The following is a 15,723-nucleotide window of genomic DNA, read 5'->3' as shown; positions in this document are numbered from 1 at the left end:
CTGTGCGTAGACGAAGACATGAGCATCCTTTATTCTTTGGGTTAATTTGGTAATTGCCCAACTCACCCAACGGATATATCAAAACGTGCATAGACTTTTGGCAAAAATGGAATTCTGAGACTCCAAAATGGAATTGTGCGTTCTCTTCACAAGTATAAAATGCAACTTTTTGGAAAAAGTTGCGTTTTATACTAACCAAATGCACTTAAAGGGCTGGCTTATTTCAAAATGTGACTTTTGGGCTGAAAAAGTTGAAACAAACGGGCATTTAAGCAGAAAGGCAACTTCTTGGAAGGTACACATAAAATACCATTCCATCCTTACTTTTATTATTTTATACCCAAAAAAAAAAATTTACTAAATTTGTTTCATTTATTTATTTCATCTTTCACTTGGGCTTTGGTTTCCAACTACCTCCCAATAGTGTTATTAGAATATTTGTGTTACGTGACTCTATCAGTTAGATCTACACAGTTTCCTTTTAAATTGGTATGGGCATATAATATACTACAAAGACTAAAGTAATACTTAGACGTGTATACTGTATAGATTTTTGTACATTGCTAATTCAATATTAATCACAAAATATTTTTAAAAAAATGATAATTTAAAATTTTATTTATGCAGTTAGTTTTTTAGGCCTAAATTTATTATGTTCTTGATATCAATTAATTACTTTCTATAAAAAAATTCTAATTAACTATGAATATATATTTAAAATATTAAGTCATTTTCTTATGTCCTTTTATTTATTTTTTTTAGTTATACAGTGTTATTTATTACCTATTTATGATTACATTTTTTTTAAATGATTCCAATGCCTGTTGTGGATAGTTATAGCCATCGACCCATCTCCTCACAAGCATTCCATGCATCTATGCTACGTTGCTAACTATTTTTCTTTTTAAAGTCTTAATAGTAACTATATAAACTCAAATATAATGCTTTTTTTTTCCTTCCAAACTCATTCAGTAATTTAACCCATGCATCACACTGGTTAAATGACTAGTGTGTATATATATATGTGTGTGTGTGTGTGTGTGTGTGTGTTTCAAATAAAAATTACCTATTCTTTACATGATATCCGGCAAGATCGGCCACATGACTCAAAGCAGCTTTCCATGTTTCCACCTTCTCCTTGAAATGTTTTTCATGTTTAACAAGTGAAAAAGTTCCTATTTGTTTTCGCACATCAGATGGATCCACATTGTAAAAAATAGGGAAAACTGTTATTTCCTTTTTTGTCTCGCAGTCAATGATCTCTACAAGTTCATCTAAGCACCAAGTGGAAAATGCATAATTTTCTGAGAGAATGACTATGGCAAATTTGGATTCTTTGATCGCTCTAAGGAGTTCTGGTTTAATAGTTTTTCCTTTCTCAAGTTTTTGATCGTCCTTAAAAGTGTTAATGCCCTTCTCTACTAATGCATAATATATAAAGTCCGTAGCAGTATTGCGAGTGTCCTCACCACTGAAACTCAGGAAAACATCATACGTCCATTTGCTAGTAGAAGAAATAGAAGAACTTGGGAAAGATGATGAACTTGAAGCCATTGAATCAAGGAATAGATCTGCATGGAAAAAAAAAATTAATTAGAACTGAAGAAAAATTGAAAAGAAAATAAATTATGAAAGAAGAAAAACTATTTGATGCAATGGTTTGAATCTTTCCCTTCATCAGATGAGTCAAACATTACCCCTTTTTTTTGTTCCTTATGAGAAAGAGAAACCACAAATAAAGTCACACTGTTCAGAACTCAGGGGCAAGTGTTGGGTATGTACGGCAAAGATGGTCTAGGTACAGATAATTTTTTTTCCCAAGCCAACAGCAGAGCAAAGTAGACATTGTTCACAAAACCATGGCTATAACAAAGGAACAAGATAGAGAAACTTCTAAAATAAAAAAAAAATAAAAACAAAAAAAGTAGCATTAAAGCTATACTTGAGTAGAGAGTAAAAAAAGAGGCATAAATAAACAAGCATTCACAGCCAAGTGAGCCAAGGTCTCAGTAAACACAATACAAAAAATGGAGGAACATGGAAAAAACAAAAAATATCAAAATAAAACCCAACAAATGGAGGGGCTGATTTTGGGTCTCACTGGAAACAAAAATCGGTGAACGGAGCTGTGTATATCTCGGGCTGAAGGTGCTAATCAGCGGAATTGGAGCTCTGCTTCAGTTATTGAAGTGTGCTGTGGGTTTGGGAGAAGGAAAAGGGAAAGTGAGATGAAAGTAGTGAACAAGCATGGGTAGTTGAGGAAGTTCTTACAAAATATTCGTTAAAACCTTTTATATTATGTTTAGTTGCACTAGATGAGAGGAAGTAGAAAATGGGAAAATTGATAGAAGCTGGGGATTCCTCACATTTTTCCAAATTTTGTTTCTGTCCGATTTGAAAGAAAAAAGAGAAATGATTAACCTTTTATACAAGATTACTCTTGTACCCTCGTAAAAGTATAAAAAAGTTATGAATATTTTTGTAAAATTACTTTTAATTCTTCCTAATGAATTATTCATTTATAATTTACAAAAAATAAAAAAATAAAATAATTTTTTAGCATTATTTTTTCCTTGGGTTTTTTTTTTTTCAAATCTATTCCCTTAATTTTTTTTCCCTTTCTTTAAACATAGTGTTAATTTTAGAGAGTAATTGAAAATTTCACACCCCCTTCGTAATATTGTATTGTGGTGGACCTCACACAGATTCACGAGTCTTATAGCTGAATATTGCAAAAAATTGAGTTTATTGGTGATATAGGTACTGTTCAAAGTTATTTGGAAAAATGAGAAAAAAGAGAGTGAATTTCGGCAACGGTGTTGCCGAAATTGCAAGAAAAAGTATGAGAGAGAGTAAAGATAAGTGATGTGATGGAGGAGGGAGAAAAAATTGGATTTCGGTAATGAGATAACCGAAATTCTTGCTGCCCAAGTGAGTGTGAAGTGCCCGAAGTGCTAGTGCTATGTGGAGTGCCCAAAGGGAAACCAATTGTGGCAACCAAGTTGCCAAAATTGTAGGGAAGGGAGGAGAGAGAAAATATGAATTGTGGCAACCAAGTTGCTGAAAATGGGAGGGGGAAAAAAAAAAAAAAGAATTGTGGCAACCAACTTGCCGAAATCTTGGGGAGGAATTTAAAAAAAAAATTGTGGCAATTGATTTGTGACGATGGCATTGCCAAAATGGAGGGAAAAAAATTTGTGGTTGATTTGTGGCATTTTATATAACTAAAATTGATTCCCTAATTATTATAACACATAATAAATAATTAGGCGTAAATGCATTTTTAATCCCTACATTTTGATTTTTTTTTTTCCATTTTAGTCCCTACATTTTATTTTTACCACTTTTAATCTCTAAACCAATTAACGTGGTACATTTAAGTCCTTAAAGCACCATTCCGTTACTATCCAACTCACAAATTCTCCTCACACAAATGCATACGTGGAAGCCCTACTAAAAAACAAATTTGAATGACAATTGAAATCCACAACTTAGACGCAGAGTTTCCTTGTATGGATTGTGTTACAAAGGCCCTGTTTGGCAGGTGTGTTCTAACACACATTTTCACATTTTAAATAACATTACACACATTTTTATATACTTTTTCACCCACACGTATATCAAAAACACTCAAACAACATTACTCAAACTCCTCTATACATTTGTTCACGCGCATTCTACTGTTTACATGCCTAAATTTACTGTTCAGGTCTGATGAAAAAAAAGAGAGAGAGAGAGAGAGAGACATGTGAAGCACAAAATGCCCTTCCCAAATGCTCACTTTACGTCACTTTGCTTCTTTTGTTAGCTTGCGTCAGCCAAATAAGATGGGTAGGTCAGGTCATAGGTGTAAGTAATTACTTGGTGTGAAAAGTTTTCTTTCTCATAAAAAAAAAAAAAAAATCAATTGTCCCTTCAAAGCGTTAATGTCTCAAAAACACTCAAACAACATTACTCAAACTACTCTATACACTTGTTTACGCGCATTCCACCGTTCACATACCTAAATTTACTGTTTATGTCTCATGAAAAAATAAAAAAAAGAGAAGAGAGACATGTGAAGCACAGAACTGCGCTTCCCAAATGCTCACCTTATGTCACTTTGCTTCTTTTGTTAGCTTGCGTCAGCCAAATAAGATGGGTAGGTAGGTCAGGTCACTTTGTGTTCTTGTTGTTCTTGTTCAAAACACACTTAGATCTCAAATTATATGATTTTTTACTTTTAATTCTGTTTTTATTTTTTTATTTAATTAAAATTAATAAATTAATTTTTTTAATTTAAATGCTGATGTGGCATTTTTTAATGCCAAAATAAAATTTTTTATTATTATTTTAATAGTTCCATCTGCCACATAGGACGGGGCCGTTAGGGCACTAACGGAAAGGACTAAAACGAGATGCGTTTTTCAAGATAAGGACTAAAAACGGTGGAAAAAAAAAGATAGGGACCAAAATGGAAATTTCGTGAAAATGTAGAGACGAAAATGAGTTTTTTGCCTAAAAAATATTTAAATAATATGTTGGTCATAGACTCGCGGGTACAATGAGAAAAATGGAACAGGTGAAACAAGAAAGATTAAAAATATAAAATAAAGTTGGATTTTTGTTTTTATGATTTTTGTTTTAATGTTTTAGAAATCAGAGGTGTGGCTGTCGTTAGAGAACTTAATGGGCAGGCGGGCTAATGGGAAAAGAGAAAAATTAAAATTGATGGTCTGTACTTTGTTTGACCATGGTGAAATTTATTAAACATCAGAGGTTGAAAACTATCTCTAAAAAAAAGTTTATTGTGGTTTGTAAGATATGTTTATTTGACTTTTTGTTTTGGACTAACCTAATTTTTGTGAGGCATGTTGTGGATTCAACTATGTAGTTGGCACCCCTTTCTCTCTCCCTTGTGTGTGTGTTTGTTTCTCAAAAAAAGAAAAAAAAATTGGGTAGTTGGATGTATCCCTAGCATTATTCATAAGCTAATATTGATGATTTATTATTGCTAACCTCTAATGTTGATGTCATAATTTATAAAAATCTTAAAATTAAAATTTGAAAAATCACCAAAATTAGTATTAGTTTATTGCAAATCTCAAATTGCATCTACAGATATAAGATTACGATGCGAATAAATGTGATGAAATTTTATGAGCATTACGTTAAGCATTGTCCCCCTTTTTAGGTTTGTACCCTGACTCCGTCCCTGTGCATTGATACACAGTTCAAGATGTATTGTCGGATGCTAATGATTTTGTGTGGTACGCCAAGAGTTATTCGTTGAAAGTACAACAATTTAGTATTGTCGGATACCAAACCAAATGATCGTATCAAAACTTAAAAGCAAATCAAATTCACGAAGTGAGAAAGAAAATATTGTTAGATAAGAGAATTGAAACAAGATATACGGCTTGTTCATACTGAGGAGAGTCAGATTGGTTTTCAAAGTTGGGTCACTAATGCATGTGACCAGGTCACATCAACTCGAATGCGTGGCAAGCAATGAAAATGTTAGATGTTTGAATAAAAGACAATAAAGAAACCTTTCTAAACGTGGTGAGGCTTTTGATTAACCTTCACTATAGAAACTGGTGAAAAGTCTTTTGAAGAAAATTGAACTCTGAGCATAGGATAAACATTATAGTTTAAACCAGTACGTGCATGCCAAACTAGTATGGTATTAACATCATCCAAATTCTTAAGCACTAATCTTATGGGAAATTAACTTCAATAAAAGTTGCTATTGTCTATGGTTCACATGGATGCTCAGTTGTTCTGCTTGTGCAGTCAAAATGCTTGAAAATTAAAGGCTCTCTAGTCTAGTCTATGAAAATTGATTAGGGCTCCTTCATCCATGTAACCTTGTCTGAGAGGAATAAATACTTACATGGAAAAAGAAGGAAATAAAAAAGGACGAGATAAACTGAAAGATAAAAGAACAAATCATTTTCATGCAAAATTCAATCAGTTGTCACATCTACAAAGTAGAGAGAGTACATCAATCATATGGGACTCTTCTTTGTTCTTTGCATGGGAACCGAACCAATTGTCACCAACCACAGTACGAGAGTGTTGGATTTAAACCAAATCTACTCATTATTCAAGTCTTTAAGGGCAAATATGTAATTAAAGCCCTCATTATGAAAAGACGTTAACACCCTTCCTTCGCAAACCAATTTTCTATCTCATCAAACCAATTCGCCAAGCTCACCACTCACACGTTAGCATTTACAATAAGAATCTATATTTCTATCTCCTCACTCGTGTAAAATTTTTGGTATATTTTATAATAAGAATCTTTTTTTTTTTTTTACACGGAAATTTTTTCAAAAATGCCACATTAAATTATTTATTCTACAGTATATTTCAATAAAATATTTATTCGTTATTTATATTTTATTATTTTTTCTAATGGTTAGTGTGCTACATTGATGTATGAGTTAAAAAAAAAATATAGGATAACAATTGAATAATATAAATCATATGATAGAAAGATGAGGTATACACTATTACTATAACACACTTATACTTTTTATACAATTATGCAAAGATTGATGAAACAAACTTCATCAAACTTGCATATAGGTCAATTTTTGTAAATTTTTTCACTTTTTGTATTTTAGCTTCGTTGATGGAATTGCTTTCGCTGGGCACCTAAGCAGTGAAATCACACTTAATCTGTATTCACAACCAAAAAAAAACCAATTGTACCACTTAGCAAAAACAAAAATTGCTAATATTCAACTTGAGCATTGATTTTTTTTTTCCCAACTATGTTAGAAATTTCTTCATAGGAATACAATGGATTGAATAATGAATGTGGCCATGTGTGACTTGCAAGACTTGTCAATCCGTCAAGCACGTCACAAAGGAACGTTGAATGTGGCCATGTAGAAAAAAAAACAATTGATGACTATCTGAGACACTCTTCATTACGCTTTTCCAAGTAATTGTATTGGCGGGTTCATGATAGTGACAAGGGTCACTTGCATGTGGAGTGTGGACCTTGGTTACAAAGTCTAGCAATCGTTTAATTCACTCAATATCTATCTTAGACATAAAAATCAAATAAATATGAATAATGTTAGAGACACTTACAAATTGCTAATGTAATGAGTAATTATTGATAAAAGAAAAAAAAATGATATTAATAGTATGTCTAGATGAATACCAATAAGAGTTCCTCCAAAAAAAAGAGATGAATACCAATAAGAAATTAATCACATTAATATTTTGTAGAAATATTGTAAAATAGTTTATAACTGTAACATTACTCAATAAATATATCTCATGCAAAAACTTCGTTTATTTTAATATAAAATTTTATTTCTTTTTTGACCATTTTTCAAAAACATTCACATAATAATATATTTTTTATTTTTTTAAAATTTAAAAATTTTTTAATTATTTCTCTCTCATTTTGTACATCCATCAAACAGCATTCCACAACTAAAAATTAAAACCTTATCAACACCAATATTCTTAAACAATAACGTGGGTTTTGGTCTTTTGGGTGTAGATTACGAATTTATTAATCTTAAAAAAAAAAAAAAATCTGTCCTTGCTGATAATAATCAATTGAATTAAGCATTAATTTCTTTTTTTCCTACTATGTTAAAAATTTCTTCATAGGAATAAGATGGATTGGACTATAGTTGGCAATGGAAATTTAGAAGAAAATGAATGTGGTCATGTAGAGACTGGAGACCCATGGCCAAATGGCCTTTCCTTTTATTTCACACTTTTTTCTTCTTTTCTTCCTTCCACACTCTTCACATCAAGTCACTATAAATGCAAGCACACAAGCTTTGACTTTGTACAACCAACTTCTACTAGTACTGCTCCTAAATACAATTTGAGATTTCGGTTTAAGATCTCCAATGCAATAATTAGGACATCCCTTTGACTCAAGTTGAAAATTTGTAGTAATAATCCCAAGTTCAACGACAAATTAATAAGAGACTGTTTTACTGTTCATGCGTAATCATAATACCTTTTGGATGCCATAGAATATCAGTTTGATGAACTGTCCAAAATGATCACTGTATGAGTCACATGCCTTCTTGATTTCTGGGTCATTGCGTTAAGCCATTCGGAGTGCCATGATTGTCATCACCCAACACATTAAATCTGTTACCAAACCCTCTGTTCCGAATGTAATAAATATGCATCCTTTTTTCCACCTCAATAGGGACCTCAATCCCCGTGCCATGATTGTCCCTCCTAAAAGATAAAATTCTTATTAAACCCATAGTTTTGACAATCTGATCGACCGGTCAAATTGGATTGGAATTAAGAATAGTATTAGATTATTAGCACAACAATTTCGCAAAAACACTTATTTTTTTGATGAACAACTTCGCAAAAAAAAAAAAAAACCTTAGTAAGTTGATATATGTATTATTTAAACAAAGTCACATAACTCGTTCAAAAAGTCATATGATCAAAACTATATGTGGATGGTTTTAATTGCCACAAAGTAGGTTAAAGGAATATAGCTCTAAACTAGTTTGGAACTGAATGTTTTCCATCATTAAAGTAATTGGTGGAGCATTGTTTGGTTATAGATTCTGATGACTAGTTCAAGTATATGATATCCCTCTTTTGGGTTTATTTATACATATTTATGTTTTTTTAAAATAAATTTTGTATAATATCTTTATGGGTTAGGTTTAAATTACACATGATATAACTGGATGTAATGTTACACAACTCCAAAACTTTTATTGCAAAAGCATTTTGATGAATCAATTGTTGGATTACAAGATCTCCTTATACCTTTTATGGTTGCAAAATATCGAGATTATCAAAGAATTATAACTATCTAATTATAAAGTGTTTAAATTTAAAGTTATGTTTTCTACATTTAAATTTATATACAAAACATGAATATGTGGATTAGATAGTTAACATATGATTAACACAAAATTTGAAATACGGAAAAATAGTAATGGAAACATGTAATCCAACTATCATATTTTTAAAATATTTTTATAAAAGTTATGGAATGTAATATCTCAAAGAATTACATTGGGTGTAATATCATCCCAAACCTATCAGTATTTACTATCTACACTTTATCACTATTTTCTATCTACCTTATAAAAGTTTTGAAAGTTGCTTACTTTTTAAAAATTTTATTATTTTAATTAATTATTAAATTAAGCATGACATCATCATATTTCAATCTTCGATCCAATCCCAGTCTAACCTTAAAACTTTTTTTTTTAACCCAACACTAGCCTCAAAACCTTGAAACTCTTCATTTTTTTATTCTTCTAACGGTTCAGTTTTCAAAACTGTATTCAAACCCTTCTAGGTTGAACACTTGAACATAAAAGAATAATGCTAGAGACAAAATTGTTTTCATCATTTTTTCAAAACTTGCTAAAATGACAAGTTGGAAGCAATGTCACTTATACACGAATCTACCATTAACATTGTTTCTTTTTTACCCAATTAACATCAATTTTATGATGCATCAATCATAATAATTAAGTCAATAGTTGTAAAAAAAAGCTATGAAAACATTTGTGTTCCTGAAGTCATTAATGGAACAAATATTTATCCTTTTCCATATTGCAAGGACCTCAATCCTTCTCCTTCCTAACAATTTGAAGAGAGTAGAATTAACATTTTTATTTAATTATAAATCTAACAAATCTTTATCCAAAAATTGATTTTCTCAATTTCAAAGTTAATGTTCGTGGTTCCTTTTTCATCCCCCATACATTGGATAATTATAAAGATGAATTTTTTAGGAGTGACCGCAAGGTGTTAGCTAAAAGATTTGAACTAAAACCTTATGAATGACACGGGATCTAAAACCACAAGACTAATTCCATGAAATTTCATAGTTTCTCTTTGTTCGAGGGAATAGGGTTTTTTTTTTTTTTCCAATGAATGGGCAAATTTTATTTCTACGAGATAAGTCATCTCCAAGGAAGGAAAACAAAGTCACCTAAATGATAGCAATCCACGCCAACTTACAAATAATTACTTTAAAACTTCTTTGTAAATATTAATATCCAATATAATTCTTCATTCCACTCATTATAATAAAGGTTTTTTTTTTTTTTTTTGGAAAATATTTTATTCATCAACTTTGGATTACATTAGAAATAAAATGTTCTCCAAAAAAGCTAGTGTGACTTCTTCAATCCACACCTCTGTTTCTTTCTTCTACCCATTTTTCACTCCTTGCTAGTCTACGTAGTGCCATATTCCCCTCTTTCAACATGAGAAAGCTTTCATAATCCATATTCTAAAAGCTCTCAAATCCAGCTTTGATTTGCTTTGCTTCATCAATAAGATACTCTCTAATAGGTTTTAAAATTTGTATATATTCACAATAGACTTCCAACTCACCCTAATAAATAAGCAATAAAAAAACTGACGATCTCAAGTGAATTATTGAGCCCACCCCAGGTAAAAAATTGTGATGATGATCACAAATGCGCAGTTACTAACCAAAAGCTTTTTTCCTCTATTTTCTCTTTGCTTGTTCCACTTCACATTTATCTTAGCATGACTAAAATTTACAGGATTCCCTGACTTGATTTTGACATTCCAAAGTTACAAATCGTACAATAACAGTAGTAATAAGATGATCTCAAGTGAATTATTGATCCCACCCCAAGTAAAACAGTGTGAAGATGACCACAAATGGGCGATTACTTAACCAGAAGTTTTCTCTCATTTGTTGTTTCACTTCAAATTTTATGTTTGCATGACTTCTGCTTTATGGTTAATGGATTCTATGACTTGATTAATTAATTCTGACATTCCAAGTTACCAATTGTACAATAACAATTGTAGTTAGCACCAGCCCAACCCAAGACCTGGTGAAATGTGGGCCCAATTTGCTCAACTTGATAAATAGATCAGGATTTGAGCAAGGTTAAAATAAAAACACACAAAATTTCATAATATTTTTAACAACTTGTTTGGAGAAAAGCTGTTATTTATGTTAACATAACTTTTATATAGGATTATCATTGACATCACAAAAAATTAATTTTATAATATTTTGAACAATTTGATGGGAAAAACAGTGATTTATGTTAACATGACTTTCATATGGGATTACCACTGACATCATATAAACCAATTACTATATGACAAACTTTAAAAACAAATTGTAAATCTTTTTTGTCACTAGATTATTATTTGAATTTCAAACCAGTCCCCATAATAAAGGTCTAGTTACTAACATTGTTATCAATCAAATTGTAATACCATATCAGAATTAGCACATGTAAATAAGTCCAGCGGTACATATGGAGGTAATGTTCAATTTGGAAAAATATCGTTTATATTTATTTGTCTGACAAACAACTAAACATGTTTAAATTTGGACTTGACAATTAAACAATTCAAAATTAAAATATAATAGTTTGTTTCTTAACACGCTTATAAATATGATCCTGATTTAAGATTGGGGTTATCTAAGTTTGCTAATAAATGTATAAGATATCAAAATATTACCTTTAATTTATTGATAGTATAAACCATCCATATTGTAGTAAAAATGACATGTGATTAACAACACACGGTTGATAAATATAATTTTTGTAAGTCATTATGAAAATCAATCTATTTAATTAACTAAAATAATATATCCTTAATTATAATTCAATTATTATAATTTTCATAAATTAGTGAAGGGGGTAAGAAATTTTATTCATGCTATTTCTTTTATAAGAGAAAAGAATGGCATAATTTTCCTCAAATCAAAAGATTATCAAGAGTAATTGTAGTGACATGACTTACTTAATAGTCATGTGTCTTACTTAAATAATTTTATCAATCATATGATTTAATATAGGTGAATGGTCTTATGAACCATAACGGATACTTTGAAAGAGACACCTCAAATCCATTTTGGAGGAAAACTTTATCCATAAATTAATAAGTTAACAAAGAAATTTCATAACAAGTTATTGTTCAACCAAAAACAAAAATCAAACCAAAAGATGTTATCTAATATCTAGTTTAATCAACTCTTGTTTGATATAAAGTTAAATTAACTAATCTTAATCTTATAATAGGTTTAACTTCTGCATACACTTATGTTGACAATGTGAAAATTACTCTTCAGTATTGCATATTTGCATATGTTTATTCGAACATTATATTTGTAAGAGAACTTAAGTTTTTAGCTTCAAGAAGTGGAAAACACAGCGGCCTTGTCATGTTACTTGGGTGATATTTATGGTGAAATCATCAATCCAAGGAAATAGCCCACAAAAGTTGAGAATAGATTTGCTTGTCTAAGAAATAATTGCTATTCTCATGAATGCTACATATACAAAAAATTTTACAACTATTAAGGTAACAAGTTGTTCTTAGTAGGTAAAAAAAAAAGTTAATAATAAACTCAAATGAGATACAGTAAAAAATTTGTCAACTCAATTGTTAGAAAATATTGTTGTGAAAATTGTTATTTATAGCATTGCTGTTTTCTCGTAAAGATTTTGTCCTTGTGAAAAATTTCACTATTAATTAATGGGATGATTAGTTGTCATTTTGAATTTAAAGCCATCCATGGGATTTGAGGCATGTTTGTTGACTACATAGCCATAGTAACTGTAGGTTGTCTTTGTCTAATGGCGAAAATATTACCGAAGTAATTTCCTTTGTAAAAGTTTGGAAGAATATCACAGGTTTAGTTTCATTATTTCACAATGAACATGTCCAACATGTTTGACCAGCATGTTTTCCAATGTTGGGTGTGCTCATATTCACTTGTGTTAAGAGAGAGAGAGAGAGAGGGACTTATCATACGTTCATCTTTCTGCAAAGTTTTTAAAATTTTTTTTTTTTTTGGGGACTTTCCACCAACCTGTGGATACATATAGATGAAGAAGACAATATAGAACATTAGGGAATCAATAGGGCATAAGATATGCCTTGTAAGACAGTAATGTTATCTACTCTCCTTTATGAAGAGAACTGGGGTTTGAATTCCTCCCCTGTTGTTATAACTTATACTTATCAAATTAAAAAAAAAATAATAATAATAATAGTACATAAGATATTGCAAATAAACAGTGAATAACAAAAATTTCCATAAATATATTATGAAGTGCAGATCAAATATTTTATAAGTGTAGCAAATCATGGTGTTAAACAACACAATCTACACATTTTTCAGTTTCCCTCAAATAGGAATGATTTTTCAGTCAGGGAAGAAATAATCACACAAGACCACTTCCAATTGGAGCTAATGAATCCAAGCAGTAGTTTGAGAGACTAACATTCGGGAAAGTTTGACCAATCTGCAGAAAAATTACTAGAAAGAAATCCATACTCAACTAGAGTTTAGACCAGCTCTATAAAACAGGTGTCACCAGCAGCATCACGAACTAAGCTGATGTTCCATCCATGAGATGGAAAATCATCATTGCAATCTCATTAGATGATCCTTTTCTAAATTTTTAACTAGCACTCCAAACCAATTTCCAACCCATTGCTGGTGGGGCTAATCCTGGAATATCCCGGATGTCCTTGTTGTTTGGGTTCACGAGCTGAAATAAAAAAAATAAACAAAATCATTTAACCAAATGGAAAGAAATGGGCAATGCACTCTTATAAAGCCAGCAGTTTCTCAAGTTATTAATGGCTTTTGACAGTCACATGAGACTTGCAAAACATGGAATGTTTTTGGTGACTTAAGAAACCCTCTCACTATACAAGGTTTAAGACATGTTGAAATGAATAACATAGAAGCAGTAAAAGGTTCTTAAATGATCTAAGAGGCCGTGAAACAAATTTTCTGGACAATGCAGTTATGAAAACAACCAAAAGATTCATCCTCAAACTCAAACTTATATGCAACTTAAGTAGTTAAGTTCCAAAAGAATCTGTAAGCTCCAACTTCTCCTCCCCCCCCCCCCCCCACCCCCCCCCCCGCCCCCCGTCCTTCTTCTCTGTAAGTATAACCTGTTTTCAAATAAAAAAGATCACCAATTTTATGATCCAAGTCTGTAGAATCCATCAAACTATTCAAATGATATACAAAAATTCAAATTATTATTTCCCTCTATCTATTTGGTGGTAAAGCCATCTATTCAGAAAAGAAAGGGAATTGAGCTTCTCCTCAAGATGACATCAAGTTGCAATCAGCGCATTACCAATGGACATGAAAATGTGACAACTATTAGATTAACTCTTTTACTCACTCATGCACTTGTGTTTGTCTTCTTTTTTTAGTGAAGTTATTATTATTTAATAATAATAAAAATAAAAATAAAAGAAAAAAGAAAAAAAGAGGATATACTGAATTAGATTCTTTTATTTTTTATTAAGGTAAGCAAAAAATCACTAAGAATAACTATGTTTAACTACAACATTTGGCATTATAAAAGTATCTTCCTGCAACTTTTAAGCAAATAAGGGTTAACCAAACAAGGTCAATCTGAGATCAACTTATTTATAAAAGGTCCACTTAAAGCATAAAACAAGATTATGCAATACCATATACAGTTATATACATTTAAAAACAATAGGCCGGAGAAACTCCACAGCCAAAAGAAGAAGAAGAAGAAGAAAAAGGCCTAGTATTCATAATTTTGAAGCTACATCTATATAATAAAGGGATGTCAAGGATTTGGTTCCAATTTGTAATCAGATGGCAAAAGCAAAATCAAGTATTTAGAAAATTAAATTTTGTTAATGGCAAAGAAAATGGATGATAAGCTATCTTACCTTTACAATAATGATAGCTATGACTCCAATGGCAATAATTAGGAAGAGTAATGCCATAATACACCTATCAGTTGCAACCTAAAGAAATAAATGAGGTAAGTAAAACAATTAACAACTAATAGTCCATATATGACAAGAACAGGAGGAAGATAATTTCAGAGATTGACCTGCCTACCAAGTTCCTTCACAAGTTGAGAAGCTTTCTTGATCGAGAAATGGATAGTCCAGCTCATTAACACTTAACAGCCTGACTCATTTGTTCAGTCTAAACATAAATATAATTGATTTCTTTAGTTTCCATGCCATTGAAATTTTTTGAAAGATTAAACGAAACAAGAGAGAAACAGTAGGGGAGAGAGAGAGAGAGAGACAGAGAGAGACAGAGTTTTTAATTCAATGTGAAATATTAAACTGCTGTGAAATCCAATTTTTTAAAAGCTGACAAATTACACACCTGATCCTTGAGTGCAGCTGCAGTTTCTGTTCCAACGTTGATGGTGTCTTGAACAGTCTACCACAAACAAGGAGATACTAAATTTATTTTTCTTTTGCGATGATTCCATACTTTTTTGAACAGTAAAACTACTTTTATGTTCAGGTCTTGATACAAAATAGTGCAAGTGATACTCAAGGCAGAGCTAAAAAGACTAGTAAGTTTTAGACATACAAGATACAATTCCACCTATAACCTTCTACAAGGAAATAGAGAAGAATGAAAGGAAATAATGATCACACTTCAAAATAAACATTCCATAATTGTTCAGGTCTTGATGCAAACTAGTGCAAGTGATGTTCAAGGCAGAGCTAAAAAAAACTAGTACGTTTTAGAAATACAAGATACGATTCCACCTGTAACCTTCTATAAGGAAATAGAGAAGAATGAGAGGAAATAATGATCACACTTCAAAATAGCCTACGAAACTTATCCCTTTTCAACTCACCAAAATAAATAAAACTAATTTCCTCACAAAATGATCATGACAGATAATCCAACCTTTTATGACCTCCAATGGCTTGATCAGTCTT

At 31.1% G+C, this 15,723-nt stretch overlaps 2 protein-coding genes across 5 annotated transcripts; both read right to left on the bottom strand.

Annotated features, from left to right (window-relative positions):
• Positions 1-1,062: 1,062 nt before the first annotated feature.
• LOC115973256 (TMV resistance protein N-like) lies at positions 1,063-1,554 on the bottom strand. Its single transcript, XM_031093511.1, has one exon. The coding sequence runs from the start codon at positions 1,552-1,554 to the stop codon at positions 1,063-1,065; it is 492 nt and encodes a 163-aa protein (XP_030949371.1).
• A 6,189-nt stretch (positions 1,555-7,743) lies between these two features.
• Positions 7,744-15,723, bottom strand: LOC115973253 (novel plant SNARE 11-like). 4 transcript variants are annotated; one of them, XR_004087667.1, is made up of 6 exons: positions 15,692-15,723; positions 15,152-15,208; positions 14,865-14,962; positions 14,698-14,775; positions 7,982-8,211; positions 7,744-7,832 (listed from the first exon to the last, which is right to left on the bottom strand). XR_004087667.1 is itself a non-coding variant. In XM_031093507.1 (4 exons), exons 2-4 carry the CDS (start codon positions 14,928-14,930, stop codon positions 13,428-13,430), a joined length of 234 nt encoding a protein of 77 aa, XP_030949367.1. In that variant the 5' UTR covers positions 14,931-14,962; positions 15,152-15,286; the 3' UTR covers positions 13,035-13,427. The 4 variants fall into 4 exon arrangements, 2 of the variants coding, with proteins under 2 accessions (XP_030949367.1, XP_030949368.1); XR_004087666.1 differs by lacking the exons at positions 7,744-7,832; positions 7,982-8,211 and adding an exon at positions 13,035-13,517; XM_031093507.1 differs by lacking the exons at positions 7,744-7,832; positions 7,982-8,211; positions 15,692-15,723 and adding an exon at positions 13,035-13,517 and having other exon boundaries at positions 15,152-15,286.

This window comes from Quercus lobata, unplaced genomic scaffold (genome assembly GCF_001633185.2).
Source record: "Quercus lobata isolate SW786 unplaced genomic scaffold, ValleyOak3.0 Primary Assembly Scq3eQI_92, whole genome shotgun sequence".
In the NCBI taxonomy this organism is placed as follows: Eukaryota; Viridiplantae; Streptophyta; class Magnoliopsida; order Fagales; family Fagaceae; genus Quercus; species Quercus lobata.
The sequence above is the reverse complement of the archived record's forward strand: the minus strand, read 5'-3'. Positions and strand labels throughout refer to the sequence as shown.